This window comes from Vollenhovia emeryi, unplaced genomic scaffold (assembly GCF_000949405.1).
Source record: "Vollenhovia emeryi isolate VEMERY1.0 unplaced genomic scaffold, V.emery_V1.0 DF939219.1, whole genome shotgun sequence".
Taxonomy (NCBI): domain Eukaryota; kingdom Metazoa; phylum Arthropoda; class Insecta; order Hymenoptera; family Formicidae; genus Vollenhovia; species Vollenhovia emeryi.
The window spans coordinates 404,770-417,797 of NW_011967147.1; the positions used below are offsets into that span (position 1 = coordinate 404,770).

General features: G+C 36.8%; 1 protein-coding gene across 1 annotated transcript in view; it reads left to right on the forward strand.

The window, feature by feature from the left end:
• The window catches only part of LOC105560848, a 193,972-nt gene that overhangs the window by 18,599 nt on the left and 162,345 nt on the right, over nucleotides 1-13,028 (forward strand). Inside the window, exons 2-3 of the mRNA XM_012010321.1 lie at nucleotides 9,732-9,902; nucleotides 12,869-13,013. Coding sequence (XP_011865711.1) covers nucleotides 9,732-9,902; nucleotides 12,869-13,013 — 316 coding nt within the window. The remainder of the gene's footprint in view (nucleotides 1-9,731; nucleotides 9,903-12,868; nucleotides 13,014-13,028) is intronic.

Here is a 13,028-nt window from a genome sequence, read left to right on the forward strand (position 1 = left end):
TTGAATAAAACTGGACCATTATTGACCAGTTTTTTTATCAGTAACTGGTACAACTGTTTCTTTTATCAGTAACTTGTTTCAATATACTGATCGTGCTGTCATCAGTTTCAATAATCAGTTATCCACCAGTTAGTGCCCAGTTTTTTTATCAGTTTTGGCTGCATTTTTTCTTAAGGGTAGTAAAAATGGATAAGTTTTTGGATTTATTAAATGTCATTAATTCTTAATAATAAACAATATTGTAGTAAAATCTATGTGTAAAGTTTTGCACGAAAAGTGTTCGTTTCAATTGCGCCATGTACTTTTCTTTTTCTTGCTTGACACGGTCTTTACGAAGTATCTGTTGGATTTCGCTCTAAAAGTCCAACGTCGAGCCTATGCACATCCTTTTTAGTATTAAAATACCAACCAGGATTGTATTAATAAATATACAAGTGACATGCCATGCGCGACGTCGCTTAATATTTGCCTCTCACTTATTTACAAACGGAACAGAAAGAACGCTTGTTACATCGTTACCGTGGGCCGGCGAGTAGTTATTGCAGAATATATTCAACGCAGCGCGGTGATATTTCAGAACTGCGGAGGCAATATGGCGGCCTGCATAAGCGCCAAATCATAAATAAAACCACTCACATTGCCTTGCGTCTGTTGAGAATATCGAGAAAGATTGTATTATGGAAAAATATTTTCGGAATTGCTTTGTTAAAAATAATACAAGCTATTTCTTATTAAAGCGACCAATCGATAACTAAAAACTCACCTAGTATCGGCTAATATACTTGCAATTTGTTTAAATTATTCGTGGCCTCCGTTTGACCCAGTTTTAAATAGTAGTTGACAAAAATAGCAGACAAGGGCTATCTACATAAATTAATAAGTGTCTTTTCTTATTTATTAACATCTAACAATCCACGTCTTCTTGTTTATAAATAACTATACATATTATTTCGTATCTCTCGGATTACTTATACTCACGCACTCTATAAATATTCTACAATCCTTGGCTCTTGTCTAGATGTCTATATTAACACAATTTCGGAAGAATTAAAATTCTTTGACATGCAAATACTTATAAAGCAAAAGAATGTATCACATTTGAATACAGAATATCAAAATAACGTACAATCTTGTCGCGAATTCTTAATATGATTATGTTGCGAAAGTAGACAAGTCTATTCTTTAGTTTTGTCTTTATCGGTTTTTGTTCTTTTTTCGTTTTCTCTTTCACTAGTACAGTAATGGACAGAATTGTTGTGACACTTTTGTTAAGTTACGTTCTGAAATCTCTTTCTCCGAGGAATATTCTACTCGATGGCCAGTCTGAAACCATTTTGAGCGTTTTCAATATATTTCTCAAGTAAAACTTTTCTCAGAAAAAATGCTTCGGAGCGTAAACCTGAATCTAAATGCGCGTTTCTAAATTCACTGAAAAACAAGTGTCGCAACCATTCTGTTTATCACTGTACATGCGTCAATCGCTAGGACCTCTCTCCTAGCTATTTCTTGCTTCGATTAGTTACTTGTAGTAAGTTTTCGTTTACGGATTTAATCTTGGTTCCAAAAATGTGACAGCCTCTCTTACTAGTTTACGCCAAACATACTCTCTTCTTCTTACGGAAAGAAAAGGCGTATATGTAACGTTCGGATTAACAAGACGAATTATTTCTTTTTCTTTTGTACACGAAGTTGATTTGGAAACCAATGTAGAAAATTGCTTGACGACGCTTGTCTGGCAAATTCTAATTAAAGAAATTCTCATTGCGAAAAAAGGTAGGGAACGGGGATACTTAAAATCGCGTTTCGCTAGTTCTGTGTACAGCCGACAACTCGAATCGGCGCGCAGTTCTAGCAGAAAAATAAACGCGGAGATGTCATCAGTAGTAGTGTTTATTGCAATAAATATTACCACATGCCTCAGTGGTCGAATTGGTGGGACACCCGCCTAGAGTGTAGGAAGGTCCAGGTTCAAACCCTGGCCGAGGTAATATTTTTCGCAATGAATTTCTATAATTAGAATTTGCCAGCCAAGCGTCGTGAAGCAATTTTCTACATTGGTTAATCAGTTACTGGCGTTAAATTGATTTGGAAACTCTCCCTAACCCCGACTCCGCCCCACGGTGGCGAATAATCGTCACAGATTATCTCCCTGTGATTATCTTTCCAAATCTGTTAGGATAAAATGACCCCGTTGCAAATTTTCGAAGCGATTATATGCATTAAAAGAATAAATATTCTGTAAATGCCAATAGTTTTATCTTATTGTCAGCCTTATTTTGCCAATAAAATGCACCGTGTGCACTTGGCGTTGCTCTTATTAATATATCTACTCGCTATTATTATTTGGAGTGTGGAATCTTCAACATTCTTATATTTTATTTATCGTTATGTGTATTTTATTCAATTGAATGCACCCGCGATATCAGATTACCCAGCACTCACTGCTATTTGAAAGCTCGTGGCACTCGTAATTCACATCGGATATATGCAAAACAAATTAAAAAGTACGTTGGGTGGGAAAGATTAAACTGAAATCCATAACATATTCAGTGTGCGTATTTTGTATGAGATAAAAAATATAAATATAAACATTTATCAATATTGCATTATATTAATTTTTAATGGTTACGTTTCTCTATAAAAATTGGCAAAACATTTTTGTGCCAAATCACGTACAGCTTCGGGTGTTTTATAGGTCTCTTGGTAGGTCTAGTAATTATCGTGGAACATGCTTCCATCAGTTGTGTCGAGAGATACGAGAAAGATATTTTCTCTGCGTGTTGATTCAGGATCGAGGCTTGCTTTATCGATGATGAAACGATGGCTGGTTTATCGGTCGTTATCGAACTGATAATCTAACGATAGTTGGAATAGGAGTAACGCGCCGGAACGCGAGCTCGATTTTACCTTTAATCAGGTCGTTGAACGCGGCGCGAGAACGTGAGCTCAGGCATGTATAATCGAGCGTACGATGCACGTTGATTTGCACGCGGTACTGAATTACAGACGTAAATAATCCGCGACGTCATACCTTGATATCAATTGATCGGCATAAATATGTTGCTGCTACAAATTAATAAACGTCATCATTTGCATACACCTTGTAAAATTAAAAAGGAAATTACAAAATTGTTCGGTTAATTAATTTTAATAGCCACGATTTAATTATACAGTAATTTGCAATCTGATTAAAGAAATGTTTGCATATTGTATAATTTAAATCAACATTAATTGCCAATACCAACCCTGCTCGTAGCTATTTATTTCTACATTTCTATACTTATTGAAAGAGTACAAACAATTATCGCGCTAGTCACAAAGTTAAAATACGTATATATATAGCAAGTAATTTATTATACAAGTTAATTATAAACGAGACAGGCTTTTTGGAAATAGTTAGAAATTTGTGCGGTAGATCACATTTATTCGTGATAATTCAAAACAATCGAAAGATTACAATATGTTTCTATTTATATTTTAATTTAAACATAATTGTTTGACTAAAAAAATATAAATTTTGCCGATAATTATATAAATTTCCATAGCAAAATGCAACTGACGTGCCACCATTATAAATAATTCGAATTGACAGTTCAGAATGTAATTTTTTCGACGAGCAAACAGTGGGAAGCAGTTGAGGGGATAGAATTGTAGACAAATTTTCAACTTAGAAACTGAGAGTAAAGCGCGTCACTCCTGTTTTTGCGCGAATTCCATTTACGCTCTACAACCTAAAACAATAACTCCAAGATAGAGGGAACAGCGGCATTCGAGGAGGGTTTTTTTCACCCAATGACGGAAGACTTTATAAGTGTCACATGAATTTACTTTTTTTTCATTTTCTTTAAACATTTTGTTCTCTTCCCGTCTTAGGTCTATTATTTATTTGTTGTAAACACAATGTATATCGAATAGTATATTCATGCTGCATTATTTGTGATAATAAACATAAGATAACAACCGTTGACAACAGTTGCTTTATACGATAAATTATAAATAGGATGCCTTTTTGCTTTAACGAAGGATTATAAAAATTTTTGAGTCGCGCGTCCCCCCGACAAAACTTTTTGCAAGGGGGGAGCAATGTAACGGCCATTACCGTAGGATCGAGGGAAATTCTTGACCCAGTACTTTCGCGGGAGTTGTAGGGCCGCGTGGTTTGAGTGGACTTTGAAATCCGGCGTCATCAGGTTGAGCGAGTTTTTGAGTGAGCAGCTGCTACTCATCGTCGTTTAGCATCACTAATGGATGAAGTAGCCATTTTTTTTTCCCCCCGAGGACATTTTTCTTAATTCATTATTTTGGCCGAATAATCTCACTATCTCATTGTACATTTATTATAACAGTAGTGTTATTGAAGTTGCAATATATAACCAAATTGTACGACGGCTCCGCTCTGTCTCTACCTTCTCTTTGAAAGTTCGGAATTACTTTCGGCTGACGAAGAACAAATTGGCGCGATATAGAAATATTCTTACAAGGGAAACAGATAATCATCGAAAAGAATTGTATCGGATCGCAGGAGCACTTTTCAGAAAAGAAAAGAAAACAGCCCCCTAAGGTTAGCTCATCAATTTTTCGATTTTACGGTGCTTGTCCGAAATGACACGAGCTATTCGCACCCTCCTTAACTGTCAATCGTGGTGTCGTTTATTCCCTCAAAAAGCCCGGCTCGGGGGAAAAAAAAAGGGATGAGCACCCGCCACGCGATAAGGCGGGGAGCAACGGCGACGCGGGGCGAAGGGGGGGGGGGAGGGGAGGTTTGGTTGTACAGGCTGACAGAAGGATAGCATTGTTCGGAAGTACAATGTACGTTGTTATGCCAAAGCGGCATGCACGACCCTCGAGCACAATGGCGTCAGTGCGGGAGGAAGATAGCGCGAACCCGCGAGGAGAGAATACGCGTCGTCAGTTTCGGCGCGGAGACTGCAACTTTTCCCGACCGCTCTCTTTCTCTCTCTCTCTCCCTTCCCCTCCCCCCTCTCTCTTTTTCTCTCTCTCTCCGGCGCACTTTTTTCCGATACTGTTTTTTTCCATCCATGAATTATAGCTCACGGTAGAACGATTCTGGAACGCTCGCGCTTTTTATGGAGCCGCGGCGCCGTTCATCACCGCAGGATGTTCCCGGATACACACCCCGATAATTAAAGCGGAGCAGGACCTCGCGGGACGAGAGTCGAGCCTTATTTATTTTCGACATTGTTTCGGCAAGAAATTTTCGCTTCGGGTTTTAACTCGCGTGCGAAAATGGCAGGGTGCGCGTGTCCCGTTCGAGAACAGCTTCTGTAGTGTCTATATGAAAATCGGTCGACAGGTAAAACTAAAAGTAATTTGGGATAAACATAATTTACTGTGCGAAAGCCGCAAAAGGATTAGAATCAATCCATATTTCTTGTGTAACGGGACTAATAATTTATTAAAACGAATGACTAATTATTAACTATAATAAAATAACGTTATATATTTATTAAACAGATTTATGAATAATTTGATGAACATGCTTCTCAAATTTGTATCGTTGAAATGAGAAATGTATAAAAGTTCTATGTAAAGAATTTTATGTACACCTACACGGAAAATTGTAGCTGCCGTAGTCAAAAACTGCATGTGGTAACTAAATTTCAGTTATAAAATATGGACAGCTAATATTTAATTGTGATACATAACATTTTACTACTGTGCCTATTGTATTAGGTGCGACAGCAAACTGTGTGGTTTAGAAATTTATAGTTAGTGCAGCAAAATATTTTTCGCAAATCATGATTCGCTACGGTAGCAAACATTTTTTTGGTAGTGTACATCTTAAAAATAATACTAAAGAAAGAAATAATTGCCTCTTAAAGTTCCATGTCTTGAAACGGTGTGTGCGTGATTATCTACTTTACTTTATATTTCCGATTTATTTAATACTTATTTTATTATTTATCTTCTATTATTAGTCATTGCGATGCGAACACGGGAAATAGCGAACGTACCTGTATCGGTAAAATAAATTTTGCAAAAGCGTTTGTAAAATGCATAACTTTTGTTCAATCGGTAAGTAAGTTAAAATTATTATGAACAATGCAATATTGCGATAAATTTTGGTTGTAATTATTACAGCTGTTCGAAAGCACAAACGCGTCAAAAACAGGTACAGTTACGTGCCTGCAAGTGATAGTCGAGCGCCGAATTCAAAGCTGCGCTCTCGTACATATTTCCTCGCTCTCGCTGCACGAGAATGAAAAGTCCCGACTTTCCTAGCGGCTGATAGTTTGTTTGCCACGTCCCAGCTTTTTTCTCCCTGCCCGTGCGCGTGTGCTACATAATACACTTTCCCGTAATGGATATACATTTTCTGAAAACTGGCAATCTATAAGAATATTCCGCAAGCAACGGAAATTGAAGTAATATTTATGCAATGATATACAAAATAATCACCATAACAATCTGATTGTCAATCAGTCGTTTGCGGTAAGTTGCCAATAAATGAAAAATATCTCTCCGCAATTCAATTTAATTCCCTTAGTACCTTTCCGCTAATAATTTCTTTAAAAATATCCCACGGCTTATATATTATCATTAATTCTGTCAATTATTTTCTTTCGAACGGTATAATGGATTAGCTTTATTTGTCGGAAACGTTCTCTCGTCCGTCATGTTTTATTCCGCTTGTTGCTATTTGCGTAGCCACAGCCCATATAGTCATGTATATCACGGTACTCTTTATTTTGACAAATTCCCAATTATACTCTTATAGCATTGATGGAAATTTACGTAAATATCTCGGTATATTTTAATGGAACGCGAAATCACAGAGGCAACTTCTATTTCTGCACCATACAGAAATATGTCTTTCAAACGTTATTAATTTTGTCGCCGTCAATACTACACGACTTTTCATTTCACTACAATTCGATTACTCCTGATTCGTCACAGAAAGTTCGTATAATGCAATATTCGATTTGATATAATTGTTACAGATAATAGATTGACTTGTTCAAGAAACTGTTAAGAACCAGTGTAACGAAAAGTAATTATCAAGTTTATCAAAACTTAAATCAAAATAGTTATTTGAAACTATTAATGGATTGCTAATTAATGAAAAGATGGGAAGTTTGAAACAGAAAATTAGTTTGTGACTTCATATATTTTTCATTATGAGTAATAAAATACTTAAAACTTTTATTACTGCGATAATGTTACATTATTGTTATAGTTTTCTTTTTTAAAAGCTATTATTTTTATTATGGATTGCCATTTGATCGAAATAATATTTATTTTGTCGTTAATAAGTAAGCTCTTCATTTATGTATCTTTATTATATTATATTTTGTCGGGCTAATATTATTTTTTAGAATCCTTTATTTACGGATATTGTCAGATCCAATTTCTCCGTTAGTAACGTATTAGAAGGTTCTATTCGATTCCACTTTGAATCTCAATCAATAAATTTCCCAGTCCTCGATCTTCGAATTTTGCCACCGCGTCGGAAATCGTGCAATCTAGCCTGCCAGAAGACCGACGTAAATTAGTATTCCCTTCGAGAAGACTCGGAACAACTGACCCAGTAAGAGATTACTCTCCTGTCACAATATTAGCTCCTGAAACTCTTCGCAGAAACTTTTTTGTCTGTAAGTTCCGAACTACCGAAGATATTCCCTTTTAAGTGCCCTGCTTCGTGTTTAATGAAAGGACGTGGGTGCAAGAGCGGGACGGTCCGGGATGGGGTTGAACATTGGAAACGTTGGAATGAATTGAAGAGGGGCAAGGAAGCGTCAGGTGATAACATCAGAATGTAATTGAAACTTTCGCGCTGCTGCTCCGTCATTTTTCTGTCTGACATTCGGCGACGACGGCGACGACGACAACGGTAACGCCGACATCTGGATTCATTACTTATAGTCTGCCAACGCTCGGTTATTACGAAACTTACGGTGTCTCGGGATAGTAATTAAGGCGCCCTCTCTCACTTCCATTCTTTTTCCGAACGACATTGTACTAATTAAGCTGGGAATGCTTGAATCTTGAATGAAGCCTGGCACGGCTTTAAAAGAAAACGTTTAGAGCATCGAAATTATCTCAGTCGCGCCGGGCAAGATGCTTTATGAAGAATCATTCAATGCGTAAAGAAATAACGTAAAATTGAACGTTAAAAGATGATTAAATATTTTTATATAGACAAATAATAAAATATATTTATACTTATACATACATTATGTATGAATAAATGTTGAGAGTAATTGAATAGGAGTAAAATTATTAACACTTATTTAATTCAGTCAAATGCATTTATTAAGTTTTAAATTAAATTAAACGATACGAGATTTTGCAATTAGATAATGAATTTTCTTTCGTAAATATTTCCGCTGAGCAGATTGTAATTATAGATTTGTAAAGTCCAAGTTTTTTATTTTAACCGAGTTTTTCTCTCCATATTATGATCAAATGTTTACTTTGAGAAACTGTTCGCAATAACATTCACTTTTGGGATTACATAATTTTAGATACGCTTTATAATACCTTATGTATGTAACATTTCAGCGGTCTTAATTGTGCATCTATAAATATAATGTATCTCTTTTAAAGTTAAGAAAGTTAAGAAACTGACTACGATAAATATGTTAAGTGAACCGCATTGCGCACGTACGCTGCGTAATAATACATTAATGTCACCGTCTAGTTTGCGGCGCGATTAAAGTACGAATGTGCACTATGACAAATAATTGTAGCTGCTACATCACAACCCGGTACGATATTGTTGATAAATTCATTCGAGCATTGCATATAATTACTTTTGTCCGAATTTCGCAATTATTTTGAATCCAACATCGAACGTGTATACGCACATGCGGCGGGATATTCGATGTAATCCAAAGTTTCCATAAAGTTTACATCTTTCTGATAGCTTGATGCATTTTACACATTGCTTGTATGAATATCGCGCCACGTAATAATTCATATTTGTTTTATTAATGTTGAAGCACACTTCTGCTAAAAGCGTCAACATAAATTTTTACTGTTTCTGTTTTACGTTTATGATTGTTTCCTAAATTATTTTATTCTAAATTATAAATGTCTTACATATCTGGACTAAATAATACACGACATTTTGTGTTTAACTTATGCGAAGAAATATCGCAATTTACAAAAGAATATTTAGACAAATAATTTATTTAATAATCTTACGTAGTTTTTAATCTTCGGCCCGCTTTCATGTTTCGCGTCTGTTATTTGTTAGTTCCATTTATAGTCACAGAAACGTCAGCTTAACAAATTGTTTGTGCACTCTATGAATTTCGATTGTTGTCGACGAAAACGGTCGGATCAACGTCGAAACGGGAGTGAACGAGAAATTAATTGTTCCACGGAGATCTCGCGTCATCGCGTTTTACAACAATCTGCAGGGTAGATTCGCTCTCCAAAAAATAATATCCCCGCGAGAATGCGTTATCGTATTGCCGGCTTTTCGCGCTCGCGCATTCGCGTCGATTTAAAGCCATCACATATGTATCAATTTAAGAGCATAAGCGTAGCGTGTAAGCCCGCCGACGGATAGAGCATTTTACATAAATTCTATCAAACAATAGGACAACTTATATTCGGTACGCCGTTAGTCACGCAGCTTATATGTTATGCTGTCAGGCCAATTTGTGCGCGATGGCCGGTATCGCGTGCTAAATTCGCACGTGCTATTTGTCACCCGGCAGAAACATTGTTGCATCGCTTTAATAATAATTTCGTGGTTACAGTGGCGTGCTCGACGGTGACGGTGAAAAAGTGTCAGGCGGCACTGAAAACCCTGCAGGCTTTCACTTTCTTCCGACCGACGTGCCTCTGCAGGGAACCGCATGTCGATCCGGACTGCAACAGCTTCCAGAACTTCCTGTTCGATCATCCGTGCGACTACGTGGAATGGAAAGGTAAGAATCCATATTTGCAATGAGGTAAAAGTCATTTTCAGTTGCACATATTTATCTTCCATTTTCTGACGTATGCCACGCGACACTATACATAGTAAGGTAATGGATTGATAGTTTAATTATATCTGGAATATTTATGGTTGGATTCTTTTCTAATGTCGTAGCAAGAGCTTGAAATCGAGTCTGAAAGAAAATCTAAGATATTTAAAAAAATCCAGTAAATTTAGGCTCTCAAAGTATAACAATTAAGGTTGAATAATCCGACACAACTGGCTACAGGAAACTTCCTTTATTAACAACGTTTCGGCCATGGGTTTCGGCCCTTTTCAAGTAAATTCTACAATTTCCAGTTGGCGTATGGCATGTGGTTAAATGCCCACTGGACTGAAATGGGGACGTCAGATTACATACTTACGTGCTAGTAACAATATGATTTAAAAAAGGAAGTAAATTATATTAGTTCAATACATACGTTCGGATTGTCACTACAGAGACATTATATCTCCCTAGAAACGCGTGATTACTGTATGGGCGCAGAGTTTCCTGTGAAGGAAGTTTCCTGTACCCAATTGTATCGGATTATGCAACCTAATTGTTAACTTATACATATATAATATCTTTATTGATTCCCCTCAGGGTTGCAAGGCACTTTTCGAGTGAGCGTTTCCGAGCCCTTTACACTTTACCTAATTGTTAACTAATTACTGGCGATTCAATTCAAAAACCAGTGGAGGGTAGGAAAGGCAAATGCGAGCCATACGCACACTGAAAAAAATTTCTGGTTGAATATGGACGAATCAGATAATTCCTTTAGGATTTACCAGAATTCCTTTAGGATTTACCAGAATTTCTGTAGGATTACAGGAATTCTGGTAAATCCTAAAGGAATTATCTGATTCGTCCATATTCAACCAGAAATATTTTTCAGTGCAGGTAATAAGGCGTAGTCTCTAAAATAGTCATGGGCAATATAATAGTAGAATGTAAAATGCAGATGTATTATAATAATTATTATAATAATAGCTCGCATTCGCTACCCATCTCTGACGTTAAGATATTTAAACAAATTATCTAATATATAATCTTATTACATTTAATCGGTCTTTAGTTTTGTTGTTTGTTCTATTCCAGTATAACTAAAAGTGTTGGAAAAGCTTAACATAATTATTAGTGTACTTAATAATTTTCGATGTCAAGCTACGACCCACAGCTTTACGGCCGTCGCAAAACGCTGTATGATTTTCGAAACTCAGAATAAATCGATTGTAGAGGCTATTTCGGCGTTTTTCTTAAAGACAAAATGAAAGCTCGACCGATCTTCGCACCCACCATTCTATGTAACTTTGTTCCTACGGGTTTCATTGTTGATATTCCCGTGGGCTCGTTCATGCGCGCTACCAAGTCTTTTGAGCTTTTCCAAATGATTCATGGATAATTCCCGATGCGCTCCTCTTCATTTCTACCCATTACTTTTTTTTGCATCTCTCCAACCCACTTCCCGTCCCGGAGAGAATCGTTGTCTTCGTAAAAGCTCTTTACAGTTCAAATATCGATGAGTTGCTTTTGGGTTCACTGAAGTGGGTCGATAGTCTACTTACTTAATATTTGCCGCGTTGTCGCTTTCCTGATTTTTTTACAGTGATGTCTTCTTTTCCTTTAATTTAACGAACAATTTCTTAATGTCGACCCATGTATACAGAGTTGTAGATGGAGAAAGAGTGTTTTTCAAGTCAACGGTTGATCTTGTCAAAGATCACTCGCGTTTATTAATCGCTGACGATTAAATCGGTTGGAATAAAAAGCAGACCATCGATCATCGAGTTACGTAGATCAGGTTAAATCGTGAACGCGCATAGAGGCTCGAATATAATTTGACGAAGTAATAAGTTGTGCAATTAGGCCACTCCGGATCGCAGCTTAATTACATTTATCCTGCCGAAAGCCGGTCATACGAGAGCGCAGCGGATAATGGAAACCCCGCCGTGCAGCCGGCGCCGGCTACGAAACCAGGAAGCTTCGGCACTTAATGAGATTAAATTCGCTCCCGTGCCTCGAAAAAGGAAGCGGAAGCAGGAAGCAAGGCCGCAAAAAAAAATTAGTCCGCAAACCGCGGGCTAAATTGTATGTTGTGTCGAGTGATACGAGTCAAGCGGGATAGATTTTTCAAAACTTTAGGAGCTTCATGGCCCGCAATTTTGAAAATTTTTGAAATGGTCGGGACATTCTCGCACGTACACACAGATACAATTAGAACCGTTTGTGAATATTTTAAAAAGTATAATGTACTCGTAGAGCTTTTTCTATTTTTTTCTAGCTTTGCTAGTGCGAAACTAAAAATTTTTGTGACAAAGAGCGAGTTAGATAATACAAAAATAGCTTTTCAATTGCTATTCTAACGTAGATTGACGCGAATAACACAAATCTCGAGAAAAGGTCACGGTTTAACATGTTTAATTTGACGGCATCCAAATGTACCTATAATAAAAGGTACGATAATATAATAAAAGAGATGACAGAAAGAAGAGGGGGAGAGTAAGAAAGTTGTCAATCATCAGGATATTTCTGTACTTTTTCGATGAGGAGTGAAGGAAAAAAAGATTTGGGACACACAAAAATATCTATTGCCAGCAGATGTGTTATAATGGAGCCATCTTGACTGTGCAAATAATTGTATAAACAACGTACGACTGTTAGGTAGAAAAGCAATTGAGAAAGGAATTAACAGATAGCAGAAATCTCGAGAGCAATGTTCAGAAATTTATGCACAAAATTGCGCATGTATTATTATCAATTTTATTCCTTCAAATTTGTCCAGAAAATTGTATGCGTGTGCGGTGTTTTTCCACAAATTTTAATTTTCCTATAAAAGATAATATTGTTTTGAGTCAAAAGTTTCAGTTGGTATGATTAAGTTTCGTGGAACTCATTAAGAAAACATTTACTCACCTTCTTTGATGTCTTTGCAGACAAAGATCCATATCCGATAGACGCATTGCCGACGTGCAATCATGCGCTTAATCTCTGTCTACGTGGGAAACCTTGCAGTCAGATCTTCAAGGATTTCAAAACCAACTGCAAGATTCAAGAAGGCCAGTGCAAAATGGAGAACCGGTGAGCGAACTAACA